Below are 15,394 nucleotides of genomic sequence, written 5' to 3'. Positions count from 1 at the left end.
TTTAGTGAGAATGACAGACGGCTGTGTTTACAGTATTTTTTGCTAGAAAATTAGTTAGAACCCCAAAACATTATAGATTTTTTAAAAGCAGAGGCCCTAGAGAATGAAATGGTGGGTTTTGCAATTTTTTTTATGTCACATGGTCTTTGCGCAGTGGTTTTTCAAATGTAATTTGTTTAGAAAAAATACACTTGTTTGAATTTCAATGCAAAAAAACACAACTTTTTGTAAAATATAAAAGATGATGTTACATCGAGTACATGTCATGCTTTAAAATTGCGCAGTCCAACAAAGGAGATGAGGTCCTTACTGGGCTCTATGATCAACCAGCAGAAGCACCGGCTGGCCCATCAGGATTCCCAATGGGACAGTAGCTCCTGGTAAAGCTGTGGTAAGGCCCCTCCTGCTGCATGTAAAAGCAATCCAGCAGCTAGTTAGCAGCTAGGATTGTTTTTACAAGCCAGCCAACCCACAGCTCTAAAAAAGGTACCGGGATAAAGCCTGAAGCTTCAGGCATCATCACAGCATAACCACTTGAAGTTCAGCAACGCACGGTATATCGTTGGCCGGCAAGTGGTTAAATAAAATTTTTAATTTTTCAAACATTTAAAATAGAGTGCATGTTCATCAGGCTTCAGCATGAGCATCATGATTTCAAATTATATGATAACCTAAGGATCACTCTACTTAAAATGTAACCTTTATTGATAATCCAAGAAAACAACAAACTACACGTTTGTTCCTCTTTTTGGTCTGACTCTATATCTCTATGCAAAATTTTACTACCAAAGGTGTTATGCTGCACTAAACTTTTTATCCAAGCTCTTTATTACTGCATTTGTTATTTTGAAAAGCCAATTCAGAGGTAAAAAATCCACTTGTGTGGTTTAGCCAATCATTTTCTGCATATTAGATCTTTGTGGTACATATAACAGTGGCCAAGGCAGGGATGTGTCCTTTGCCCACATACTGGGGTTGATTTACAAAAACTGGAGAGTACAAAATCTGGTGCAGCTCTACATAGAAACCAATCAGCTTCTAGTTTTTTTTTTTTTGTCAAAGCTTAATTGAAAAAGCTGAAGTACATGGTTCGAATACTGGTCGGTTCAGCAGGAACTGGCCGAGAATCAAACCATTAACGGGCAGACTGAATGTACCAAGTTGAACGCGCAATCAAGTTGGGTGCAACCAGCCTGCCAAATTCTCTTCCGATTATTGCTAGAGGTTGCAATAGCCCCTATCGATAATCATTGTCTTCTCCCGGCGTGGAAGGCTCCCCCTGCCAGGAGAAGAAAATTGCTGATTCCTCTGTCAGTGCTGTCTGTGTTGAGGGGAATCATGCAAATGTCTTTCTTGCAACCCTTGGTTGCAGGAAATAAAATTTGTAAATTTGCTCCATGTATGGCTGGCCTTAGAAGCTAATTGGCTGCCACGTACAGCTGCATCAGATTTTGCACTCTTCAGTTTTAGGAAACCAACTTCACTGTGTGCTAAAATATGTCCATCTTTATTTCAGAAAGTAGGGCACAGGCAGTGATTCAAAATGAACTTCGCTAATCTGTTTAGCAATGCAGAAAGATTATGATTAATTCCAGTATTTCAGGAAAAACAGATTTGCATCTGCAATAAGGAAAGTGATAAGGTGATAAGATTAAGTGATAGTGTGTCTGGGTTTAACCAGATTTAACAGTAATTCTGGGGATAAGTTGATGTTGAAAAGAGTTGTTTTTTCAATCAAACATCACTACAGTATAATCTTACCATACTTTATCTACCGGGGCTGATAAAATATGGTGCTGAATTAGGCTGTAACTATTAAAGAATATCTTTTCCCAAGAACAAAAATGTAATATATTGCAGCTTGCCAGTCCTTAGATTTTCAGCAAGTACAGAAAATATCTGTTGGTTATTCCAGAAATGAAGTGTCTTTGCTATCTTCTGTAAGCTTTGCTTCTGTAAAAGAGAAAGGAAGACATTTTTGCAGTCCATTCTGGATGACAACCATGGCTTTTCTCCATGGATAAAGTTGATGAGAAAATATAGCTACCCGGGAGTGTGTTATTTGCACCAATACCAGGTGAAAATAATAAAAAATAATAGTGCGGCTACTGCATCTAAGGACTAGTGAGCAGCAATACGTGTTTTTTGTTTCGTTTAGATACACTTTAATATTCCACTAACGATTCTTCAAAGCCTAGACATAAAATGCCTGCCCCTGCTGTCTAAAAAGTTGTAATGCCATGCCATAGGTATGCTTTATAGCAGTGTTGTCCTCCAAAACACATACAGTTCATATGTGGTTCTTTCCAGTGTGACATTTAAGGCCTGTACATTGCCACATGTATTATATGTTTCTGGGGAAAACGCATAGAGAACTTGCATTAGTACAAAGGAAGCTTGTAGTTTGATCTCTGATATATTGGTCTACTTCATGGGCAGCCACCACTGAAGACTGTAATGGGCAGATCACGAAGAGAACTCCAAGGATTCTTGCAATCTCTGACATTTCAATGTATATCATGGGTATCTATCTTCCCTAGCTGCTCTCTACAACAAACATTTGAGGCTTTAAAAATGGTAACCCTGTGGCCAATTACTTTGCTGGCTGACTTCAGCAAAACAGTCACTAATAGCAATCAGCAACAAAATACATTATGTGCTTCTTGGAAATTTGCTGTGTTGGAGCCTATTGACCAACATCTAAAGTCACTTTACCCTTATTTTAGACAGCATAGACTTGTGTTAGGTAGCCTTGGTATCTCCACATGGTATTCCTGTCTTTGGGGGGGGGGGGGGGCAGGGGCAGACTGGCAACTTTCAGCCCAGGGGGAAAGTACAAACCAAAGGCCCATGGTGCAGCATCTCGCCCTCCTTCCCACTCTTCCTCTTCACGTCCTCCTCCCTCCTCCTGACCCCCCCCCCCCATTCCAGGCTGAAACCCTACTCCAGGTACTCTCTACTCAATCCTGAATCCAAGTTCCCAACCTGGCCAGCAGAGGGTGGTTGGGGGGAGCTGGGACAGTTGAGTTGGGGCTGGCCAGGGGAGGAGAGTCTCCAGTGGGGCATGGATCCGGCCTCTGCTCAGACAGTTTAAACCATCTAAAGGTCTGCGCTGTCCTTGTCTTCAACCCGCACTCAGTAGGTCAGTGACGAGGAATTTTTACTTCTCTTCACCATGAATCCTTTGGGCATGTCTGTGGCAGAAGCGATGCAGCCTTTTTACAGGACATCAGAGTGGCCCAGGGGGCAATTGCCCCCCTGCCCCCTGGCCCAGTCCTCCCCGTTGGGGGGGTACAAAGCAGGTGTCATTAGATATAATGTTATGAGGTGTAATGCATGTAAATACTCCTGATACACACCAGCAACAATATTATTGGATGTAGCAGCAAGCTGGCTCTTACAAGGAAACATACCAAGGATCTACCTGACTATCTTTTTGTCTTACCTGTTGGGATGTTTCTGAGGTTTGACAACACAGTATTAAAGAGTAACTCCACTTTTGTTGAGAAAAAAACATTCCCCTCTGGGTAATCAATGTACATTGCAAGGATTATAACAACCTTTGTTGCAAATTCCTACCTTTTGTTATTCTCAAGAAATCTCGGTTTGTTTTGTTTCTCTGTGCCCCTGTTCTGAGTGGGTCTAATGGGAGTGGTTTCATAATTATCATTCAGCTGTGCAACTGCAGAGCACTAATGAGGAAATTTGCTGGGCCTATATCCCTTTAGACTTGTTCCTATTGGGAGTATCTCACCAAAAATGACATTTTTGTTACAGGGGATGCCTGAAACCTAAATTGTAGGTTAGGCAGACTTCTGGGAAAATTGGTGAGCCAATCACACAAGCAGAAAATGATGTTTCTGGGGTGTGGCCAGTATACATTCTGCGTACAAAACAACTTCAGGTAGCCATATTGCATTGCATTTTCTAAAAATTACAGCGGCTGCAGATTGAAAAGGAAAGGTAATTTTAATAACATTCAATTACAATATGATTTGTATCGCAATTGTATATTGTTTTTTCTTTATTTGCTATTTTTTTCCCCCCAGGAAAATGGACTTACCCTTAAGTGAATTGCATACTGGAATAACTGACTAATATATTTGTGTTCAATACTGGGAATTTTAGTTGCTTCACATATTGCCCAGTGTATATGTTTGATACAGTTGTACCTTTTTTCAGATTTACTGTTGTAATTGCTGCTCTAGTATTAATAAAAACAGGGATTTGTGCACCATTTATCTTGTATTATAATGAAATAATTATTAATTGCATAATCATAATGTAAGCCTTTAACTTTGCTGAACAGATTTGCTAATTAATAAAAACACAATATATTGCCACCTTAAATTGAATGAAACAGAGACTCACCATGAACATAATTTGGGTGAAGAGCCCAGTAAATAATCAAACAATGCTCTTCCTTCTTCGTTCGTTGACACTTGCATTGCATTACAGAGTTCTGGGAAAGAACCTCAGCTGCATCTTTACACTTTACAGAATTGACTTGGTCCATCACATCTGTTCCAGAACAGTTCTTGTAATCATAGTAGCTGGCTCTGCATTGAGAATCTTTCAAACATTTCTCTTCAGCTATTATGCAATCAATGGGTTCCACAGAGTTTGCAGATAGGAAGTCAACTGTCAAAAAAATGATTCATGGTCATATACTTAGCTACCTGTAAACGGTCAGGTTAGTAAAAACTGCATCGCCTAGAATCGAATGTTTTGTTTACAATGTCTTTGTAATAAGCATATCGCAGAGTTACCATATGTGCACAATAGAAGACAGTTACCCAATCTTGTTGCTTTTGGCTGAATCTGCAACCGACTCTAATATTACTCCAGGCACAAAAGAGGATCTTGGGTAGGCATCGGAGTACCAGAGTAATAATACCAATATGGATGTTTCAAAAACCTCTTATTTTAAGACTAAAGTGATTGTTTTGTTTGGATCTGGTATCGTGTTTATGCTAATGGGTACTTCCAGACACCACCACTCAACAAACCTTGGGGAAAAAGCATGTGTTGCATTAGGAAATATAATTGTTGTTTCCTTCTTAATAAGTTGCCACTGATGGCTGTTAACAGCTGCCCTTTCCCTCTCTGTATCATAAACTTGCCTGGTAATAGTGTGCATGTTTATGGAAAGTAGCCTAGAAATTATACTAGCCAAAAATTCACCAGACCATACTTATACATCTGACTGCCCTCTAATGTGCATACCCTTCTGTCCTAGCTAACCTAACCCTGCATACCCTTCTGTCCTAGATAACCTAACCCTGCATACCCTTCTGTCCTAGCTAACCTAACCCTGCATACCCTTCTGTCCTAGCTAACCTAACCCTGCATACCCTTCTGTCTAGCTAACCTAGCCCTGCATACCCTTCTGTCCTAGCTAACCTAACCCTGCATACCCTTCTGTCCTAGCTAACCTAACCCTGCATACCCTTCTGTCCTAGCTAACCTAACCCTGCATACCCTTCTGTTCTAGCTAACCTAACCCTGCATACCCTTCTGTCCTAGCTAACCTAACCCTGCATACCCTTCTGTCCTAGCTAACCTAACCCTGCATACCCTTCTGTCCTAGCTAACCTAACCCTGCATACCCTTCTGTCCTAGCTAACCTAACCCTGCATACCCTTCTGTCCTAGCTAACCTAACCCTGCATACCCTTCTGTCTTAGCTAACCTAACCATGCATACACTTCTGTCCTAGCTAACCTAACCATGCATACCCTTCTGTCCTAGCTAACCAAACCATGCATACCCTTCTGTCCTAGCTAACCTAACCCTGCATACCCTTCTGTCCTAGCTAACCTAACCATGCATACCCTTCTGTCCTAGCTAACCAAACCATGCATACCCTTCTGTCCTAGCTAACCTAACCCTGCATACCCTTCTGTCTTAGCTAACCTAACCATGCATACCCTTCTGTCCTAGCTAACCTAACCCTGCATACCCTTCTGTCCTAGCTAATCTAACCCTGCATACCCTTCTGTCCTAGCTAATCTAACCCTGCATACCCATCTGTCCTAGCTAACCTAGCCCTGCATACCCTTCTGTACTAGCTAACCTAACCCTGCATACCCTTCTGTCCTAGCTATGGTACACGCTAGCTCAGGAGTGACTAGGGGTAAATATACAACGTTAAAAAAACCTACCCTTAGTGAGGACTTTAAAATTGGAGGCTAGAAGGGGGATTCTGTTATGAGACATGTGACAGCTAGTTGAGGTTGTATGAAGGAATATTTTGTATCACTAGCAAGTCAGTATGATCCTCATTTAAGCAAGACAAGGTCTATAGTTCTACAGAAATTGAGTGGAATATCACTGGAAGCCCTAGTTAGGTTCTTTATGGGACCCATAAATGGATTCATGGAGAAAGATATTGAGGAACATATGCATAGTGAGGAATATAATTGGAGGCCACAATAGGACATTCTATTATAAGACATTTGACTGCTAGTTGAGATAATATGAAAGAATATTTTCTATCTAGCAAGTTAGTATGATCGTCATATAAGCAGGACAAGAACTATAGTTCTATAGCAACAGGGTACTACTGGAAGTACTAGTTAGGTTTTTTATGGGACCCATAAATTAATTCATAGATCTGGGTTCCCATTGGGGATATGTTTGTAATAGAGTACCCCCTTGTTTGAAAGGGTAGTATTTTAAACTCCAATCCGCCTTCCAAAAAAGGCTAACAGCTTTTGGAAATGTATATACAGTATATATGTAACAAAAACCTCAAAATAACATACATTCCATACCATCTTTGGAATAAAAAATTAGTGAAACTCTAGTGGGAATAGACGTGCATGTGTGATTGCATGTCTATGCCTTGTATGCAAAGTTTTTTGGAAATAACCCCTAGGTATAGAGTAAAAATGTTTAAATGGGGTAAACACTTTTTAAGATCTAAACCGATTTATTAATTTCAATTGAACCTGAAAAACAATTTATAATGCAATAATGTAAAAATCAAATGAGTATTTTTCACATTAGAAAAAGATATGTACAATGTACCAAATCAGAGAAATATTTGGGAGTGTTTTACACAGATGGTTATTGAAAATAAAAAGAGTTTGGGACTTTGAATGAGAGACATGACATGACAAGGCTGGTACAATAAAAAAATATCACATTTATTTATACATGCAAAAAAAGGGAGTATACATGATATTAAAAATCCAAACATATTGTATAGTTGGTTTAAAATAGAATGATAAAAACAGACATATGACCCCCAAACCAGATTCAGAAGAACCAGCATGGCAATGAGACAATAGTAACAAAGTATTGAATGATATCATAACATCCTTAGACTGACGCGTTTCATGGACTAGGTTCGCCACTTAAGTAAATGATATCATTCAATACTCTTTTTATTTTTCAATTGAAGTTAGGGATGGAGGCGCACGGCAATTCCCACCGGGCACCTCATTTAAAGTCCCGCCCTCCACCCCTTCTTTGTACACAGATGGTTATATGATATGCTATCGTAAGAGCTGCTGACTCCACCTCCACATTGGGAAGTGTCAGGGGTGCACCTGGTTGTTATATGGTGAGGAGTCCCAGGTGCGCCCCTGACACCTCCCATCTCTGTACCCTACAGTACGGCCCCTATGGCATTGCAGACTACTGATATGAAGGGGCTATCTGTGTGAAGGAGAAAGGTTTTGCAACTACGTGATTCTGAATCCTGCCATACAACAGCATAGCTGTGAATGCCTAATATCCCTCTGAGGGTAAAGCTCTCTGGTGAGTGCAATAACACAAGGGGAGCAAAGAGTGGAGCACCTGCACCAGTATATATCTGTTCACAAGCACAGATAGAACAGCACCTGTCACTTCAATTTTTGAATTTTGAATTTTGATTTTTTTTTAGCACATATGGATTGTTTATTGATACAAGGACTCGATTGTTCACATAAGGCTTCATTTATCACTACAGTGCCTATTGTTCACCTGTCATTTTAATGATTACATATTTTATTCAAGTATTCATGTTTTTATTTGTATTTTTGGCTTAATAGCGCATTAGACATTTCAATCATTTGAAAGTGTTGATTATACTTTTTGGGTATTAGCACACCAGTCACTTTATATTTTTTTCATACCTTTGTTGATTGCATTTGTATTTAATAAAGTGAATGTGTTGTTCACAAGGTAGCGCAAAGTACAGCACCTACAATACAATTTGAAATACATACCCACCACAATTAAAGAGCAGCACCAGATCCACTACCCCCAAAATATTTTTTACAATGTACCAAATATTTAATCTTTACAGTATGTCAGCAGACAAATAAACAGTGGTGATGTGACTTTAAATCAGGAAAGTATTAACCACTTGCCGACCGAGTACGGTAATAGTACTGCGGCAAAGTGGTTCGTTATCGTCTGACGACGTAGTATTAACGTCGTCAGACACTCCCCCTTCTGGGCGGCGCCTGCGCGCCGCCGGAGGCTCGCTCCCGCTGTTTTCATTCACAGCGGGAGTCGGGCCAGGGGAGGAGCAGCGGCGATCGCCGCTGCTCTGCCCCGATCGCCGGGGATCTAGTGTGGAGATCCGCCCGCTGTGTGTAAACACAGCGGGCGGATCTCCATAGTGACAGGGAGTGACAGATCGGACTGTTCAGCATAGCTGGACATCCGATCTGTCCCTGGCTCACTCAGTCACCTCCCCCCCTACACGTCAGTAAGCACCAGGCATACATTAACCCCTCCCTCTCCAATAAAATTAACCCCTTCCCTGCCAGTGTCATTTTTACAGTAACAGTGCATATATATAGCACTGATTACTGCAGTAATGTCACTGGTAACCCCAAAAGTGTCAAAAATGTCAGTCAAGGGTCCGATCTGTCCGCCGCAATGTCGCAGTCCCACAAAAAAAATCGCAGATCGCCGCCATTACGCGTTAAAAAAAAAAACACCAAAAGTGACAGAAATCTTTCCCTTTGTTAGTAAACGCAATAACTTTTGCGCAAACCAATCAAAATACGCTTATTGTGATTTTTTTTACCAAACATAGGTAGCAGAAAACAAATTGGCCAAAAATTTTTTAAAAAATTGGTTTTTACATCTTTTTTGGGGGGAATTTCATATAAAAAAATGTTAAAAATATTGTTATTTTTTCAAAATAAACGCTCTTTTTTTGTTTATAGCGCAAAAAGTAAAAATCGTACAGGTGATCAAATACCACCAAAAGAAAGCTCTGTTTGTGGGAAAAAAAGGACGTAAATTTCGTTTGGGTACGGCATCGCACGACCGCGCAATTGTCAGTTGAAGTCGCACAGCGCCGAATCGCAAAAAGTGGCCTGGACGGAAGACAGCAAAATCCTCCGGTGGTAAAGTGGTTAAAGTTGCATTCTAGACAGTTGTAAAATGCACAAATGAAAGCAGAACTAATAGTATCTGAGCACCAGGAACTGAAAACTTAATTTAATTTATTTTTAATATTCAAAGCAAAATCACCCATCCATCCATGTCTCCATGGTTTATTTTGTTGATAAATCAGTTTGAAAAACACCCCCCTAGAATTTCTAGCTGAAGCCATCTTGAGCAGGAACAGATGATTCATGTAGTATTTACTTCCTGATATCCATCTTTCCTTAGCTCAGGCATGCAAGAAAGAGGATAAGCATAGCTGAGAAAGCCCCACCTCCCCTCCTCCACATAAGATAAAAAAAGCCAATTAAAATGTCACTAAACCCATATAAAAAAAACTATCAATAAATACTGTATTACCTGCTGTTCATACTCTATAAAATTAGTTTTCTGTATTCTGCAAAAAGCCTGGTTGATCCTGGTCTCTATCTCCCCCTTGTGTCCAAGTCCCCAGTGCAGCTAGGTATTTTGCAGCTCTGCACATGCTCAGTTTTCAGTGCTGAGCAATTCCTCCCTATCACATCTGAGCAGCCCACGTGACTATAGGGTCACAAATGTGGGTGTATACACAGTGGTAAATGACAGGGTACTCACTCCCTCCTCCTCCATGCCAACTAACCAGCTAAACATAATAGTGTGGGATATTTACGGGGAGCCTTCCTGGCCAGCAGAACACAATGATTACTGCTGACAGCTATATCCAACGGCAGTAATCACATGTAAAAAATCCGACAGGCTGGTTGTACCCAAGTCGATACATCGATCGACCTGGGTACAATCAGCCTGCTCATAGAAGGATTGAATCTTGGCCAGTCCAGCTGAATTTCGATGCATGTATGGCCAGCTTAAGGGGCTAATTAGTTCTGCAGTGTTTATGTGCCAACAAGGAACATGCTGAAAGAAAGAGAGAGCAATGTAACAGGGAGAGGTACAGTCTGCTGCTTCTTCTTTCACTGTTCAGTCAAAAACCCTGTAAAAGTTACTGCAGCAGAAACAACCCGGTATCCTGCCCTGCCACTCCGGACAGTGCTTTTCAAATATCAGGAATGGATGGAGAGCAATACAAATCATTCGGCAGGTATATGTACTTCATCTGTGTGTTTAGCGGTTTGCTTGGAGCTCAGTTTTAAATCAGATAATCTCTCATCTGCATTCTGGTTGACTCACAACACACCTGCCCTATACTATACAGCACATTGCTCTTTCCAACCATCAACCTCACACATAGAAGGCCATATGGAAGAATCGTTCCCCATATATTCACTCCAGATGGAAAAGCATTTGTTTACATAATGCCATAGTTAAACTGCCCTTATCAGGAAACAATAGGGTTAATTTATAACCTGCGATCGGTGTCTTGTACATATTTGTCCACTATTCTGTGAAAAGTGACCTTTGCTGATATTGCCATTTTAACACCAGGTGACAGTTTGTATTTCTGATCCAAATGTCTGCTGTTGCCAAAGTGTTAACTGCTGAGCTATAGAGTTTATTTAACTTGTGCTCGTTTTTCATTCATCTGACAAAAATAGAAAAGATTGCTTATTGTATAACAAGCCTCTTGTTTGCACAAATTTGACTGCAGCTGTTCATCAGAAATGTTAAGGTTAATATAAAATCTCCAGGTGGTTCTTATTCTTTTTATTAAGAGATATTTTAATGTTTTTTTTTTTTTACTTCATTGTTTGTCAAGCTGTTCCAATGTACTTTTAAATGCTCATCTTTATTCAAAACATTCACTAGCCAATGTACACATTCTTATGTATTGTGTACAGGATAATTAAGGATTGGTGAACTGTTGAATTTTTTTTTATACACAACTTATATTACATCTATATTTCTGTGTTGCGTTTTTATGCATGAACATCTGCAGAGTATCAGTTCTCTGTTCCTGTCTAATTCTGAATGGAGGATTTCATTTTTTGTAAACTAAACAACCAAGTCCAATGGTGCAACTCAGGAGAGTAAAGAATACAAATCTGGGCAGCAGCTGACCTAAAAAAGCCTAAATCCTCCAAGGGACTCCAACAATCAGAATGAATAAACCTCAGGTAGCACTTGCACAAAATACAAATGAACAGAATGTAGGTAATAAACCATATGTGTAATACTGTCAACAAAAGCACAACATTGACTCACTCAAGTCTCGGCATCAGTGAAGCTAGAAACGTCGATCTGTAGTCCTACAAGGTAGACATGTGCAGAACGAAAAAATTTGTTTCGTTTTGGATAGATTTGGTGAGTAAATAATTTTGTTTCTTTAACCACTTTACCACCGGAGGATTTTGCTGTCTTACGTCCAGGCCACTTTTTGCGATTCGGCACTGTGCAACTTTAACTGACAATTGCGCGGTTGTGCGACGCCGTACCCAAATGAAATTTATGTCTTTTTTTCCCACAAACAGAGCTTTCTTTTGGTGGTATTTGATCACCTGTGCGATTTTTACTTTTTGCGCTATAAACAAAAAAAGAGCGTAAATTTTGAAAAAATAACAATATTTTTCACATTTTTTTATATGAAATCCCCCCCCCCCCCCAAAAAAAATGTAAAAACCAAATTTTTTTAAATTTTTGGCCAATTTGTTTGGTAAAAAAAAAAAAAAATCACAATAAGCGTATTTTGATTGGTTTGCGCAAAAGTTATTGCGTTTACTAACTAAGGGAAAGATTTTTGTAATGGCGGCGATCTGCGATTTTATTTGCGGGACTGCGACATTGCGGCGGACAGATCGGACCCTTGACTGACATTTTTGACACTTTTGGGGGTACCAGTGACATTACTACAGTAATCAGTGCTATAAATATGCACTGTTACTGTAAAAATGACACTGGCAGGGAAGGGGTTAATTTTATTGGAGAGGGAGGGGTTAATGTATGCCTGGTGCTTACAAACGTGTGTGGGGAGAGGTGACTGAGTGACAAAGGGACAGATCGCAGGTTCAGCTATGCTGAACCCTGCAATCTGTCACTGTCTGTCACTTTGGAGATCTGCCCGCTTTGTTTACACAAGCGGGCGGATCTCCAAACTCGATTCCCCGACGATCGGGGAGGAGCGGTGGTGATCACCGCTGCTCCTCCCCTGGCCCGACTCCCGCTGTGACTGAATACAGCGGGAGAGAGCCTCCGGCGGCACGCGTGCGCCACCCACAAGGGGAGGAGTCCAGCGACGTAGGTCTACGTCGCTGGACGGGAACTAACCACTTTGCCGCAGTAGAGCTTTAGTGAGCGGTCGGCAAGTGGTTAATTTTTTTTTCAGAATTCATTTTGTTTCCTTTAATTTTGTATCATTTATTCATTTGCTAATGAATTCCAAATTTTCTGAATGATTCGAATTTGGATCAGTCGAAAAATGATAGACCAATTTGAATTCTGTGTGAAGAATAGCTGGTTGTTAAGGAGCTGACCGGGAAGCCGGCCACTGCGTCCTTAGCAACCGATGACTCATCAGCTGTTAGTGGCTTCCCCACTGACAGCTGAATGTAAACAAAAGGTTGAAAAAAACAGCGTGGCCCCCCCCCCCACAATCCTGGTATAGATTTTGAGGGGAACACCATGCCAAAAAAACAAAAAGGGCATGGGGTCCCCCCCAAAATCCATACCAAACCCTTATGTGAGCATGCAACCCAGCAGGCCAAGAAAGAGGGGGACGAGCGAGTGCCCCCCCTCCGGAACCATACCGGGCCACATGCCCTCAACGTGGGGGTGCTTTCAGGCAGGGGGGGGTTACTGTTTCATTCAGAGATTTAGATACATCCAAATATCAGATTAAAACAAAAATTCTTCCGGGGTGGGGGGGGGGGGTGTGGGGGTTCATTACTATTTCATTGAGAGTTTCGAATACATCTGAATCTCCCAATAACCAAAAAGATGTCCGAATTTATACTCGGACCAAAATTAATTGCACATGTCTACGACAAGGTACACAGTATGTGTGAAACGGCTGACAGCTGTGAAGCATCATAAGTAATGGAATGCTGAAAGAGTGCTGAAATACCACCAGGGTCCTGGCTGTGGACATTCCCATGGATTTCTGTGTAACAGGTTATCCTTTAGCTCTATGACTTGTTACATTGCGATCCACAGAATGTCCGTGGCCAGAATGCAAAAGGCTTTGTTAGTCACCTTTGAAAAAGGTGTAACTTTTTTGCTGATATAGGACCATCAGTAAATCTTGCTTTAGAATCAACTGTGTGCTGGATTTCTCTTAATGGCTAGGTAATTGTAAAGGACATGGTTTACAGCACACATCTTTTCACTCATCATCACTCATCAACTTCCTTTGTGTCTCTCATCATTTGGTCATATGACTTCTAAAAGCCTCAAAGGAAGTTGGTGCTGGAGGCTTCCCTCTGCTAGAAGCTGCGATTGCAGTCCTGAACAGGAAGTAGGTAGTTATATAATGCTAAGTACGGGTCACTAACTGCTGGTTCCACTCTGATTGGTGTCTAAATGGTGAAGTATCTCTACTCAGGCCTACTACCCTATCATACAGTATCTTACTAGTACAGGCACAGGGTCAATTGTCCTGTAGCCCAGTCCTCCCCTGCTCCTTATACATTATAGTTTGTTTCCTCAATCAATGCCTTCACATAGGGTTTGTTGCACATCAGCACTAGATGATGAATACAAATAGGTATTGATGTTTGTGATTTTAGTCTGTATATTTTAGTTTGAAACCTAATTCCAGTTTTGAATGGAGTAGGGAAGAGTTAAAGCAGTACTAAACTCATAAGCAAACATTTATTATACCAATTCCTAGATGTGATGGCTACAGTCATTTTGATTTCTTTCCTCTATTCACACACACACATGCACACGCACACACACACCTGGCTAATGCAAAAGGTCCAAAAACAGTCAGTACCAAGACCTACTTAAAGAGAACCTATGCTTGCTAGGCTATGCTTTGACCACGCAAGGGAAAAACACCAGCTTCCCTTTAACTTGGCCTGATTCCTAGTCGGCATAATTGTTCGGAGTAACTGACTCAGAAACTAGTGGGTCAAAATAATAGGTAAGCAACAAGTATTTTTCAGAAGAAAGTTAGTAATGGCAGGTCCTGTATATTTCCTATGATGGAGATATATTCAGCTTTAGATTCAGTTGTATGAAAATTGGATCTATGAATTGGCCCATGGACACTAGACTGTAGTCGAAAACACAGGCAATATCTGTCTACAACATGTCACCTCATGTAAATTCTGCTTGCTCTACTTAAACTGGAGGTCAGCAGTAGGAATGGAGCCATGTTCATGTATCTAATCAATGTTCCTCCAATAGAATTGGTGTCTGTCTCACTCCACAGACATGATAATATTGTTTGATTTGGGACAAAAACAGTTGACTTTGAAGGTTATCACGTGATGTCTATGGGTAAATGTAGTAGAATTAACATGGAATTCAAAGCTGTTTTATATTTAATTATGAATAGACCGGAAAAGAGTTAGAACTTCTGATGGTCTTTATTGCGGTGTGTCCACATTAGGGAGAGTCAACCCCTCATCCTGTCCTAGGTAAAGCTGGCACCAAGATAGAAGGGGGCAAATCTGCAGTTTGACAGTTGACATCATAACAGGAGGGTAAGCTGGGGCTTCAATTGGGGTGGAATTCCCCCCTCAATGTGGAGGGATTTCTATTCACGGGAGGAAATCCTCCAACAGGAGACATGGGCAGAAAAAAAAAAACCTGATAGGGGATCCAACTTTTCTCACTCTATTCAAAACAAAGCAAATGTTCTTCCCGCTGTTTAGTTTTATGTTTCTACACAGTTATCTTTACTGGCCAGGATGTTACACATCTGTAACCAGTGTGGATAATCAGGTTGTTTGGACAGGCAAATTTATGGTTATCCAAACAGGGACATTATGTTCTCTATACTTTTTTTTTACCAGCTCCCTTCTTCTAGTCAGTATGAATCATATTCAGCAATTTTATCTCAACTTTCCTTATGTATCAATTGTATGAAACAAAGAATTTGAATACTTGCTGTCGTTAGAGCA

The 15,394-nt window shown here is 40.7% G+C and overlaps 1 protein-coding gene across 2 annotated transcripts in view; it reads right to left on the bottom strand.

Moving 5' to 3' along the window:
- The window catches only part of GFRA3 (GDNF family receptor alpha 3), an 88,021-nt gene that overhangs the window by 46,540 nt on the left and 26,087 nt on the right, over positions 1-15,394 (bottom strand). For both annotated transcript variants that reach the window (XM_082254095.1, XM_082254094.1), the window contains exon 2: positions 4,372-4,641. In XM_082254095.1, the coding sequence (XP_082110221.1) occupies positions 4,372-4,641 (270 nt within the window). The remainder of the gene's footprint in view (positions 1-4,371; positions 4,642-15,394) is intronic.

This window comes from Pelophylax lessonae (assembly GCF_965119305.1).
Source record: "Pelophylax lessonae genome assembly, chromosome: 4".
In the NCBI taxonomy this organism is placed as follows: Eukaryota; Metazoa; Chordata; class Amphibia; order Anura; family Ranidae; genus Pelophylax; species Pelophylax lessonae.
Note: the sequence above shows the minus strand (reverse complement) of the source record. Positions and strands in the feature narration are given on the sequence as shown.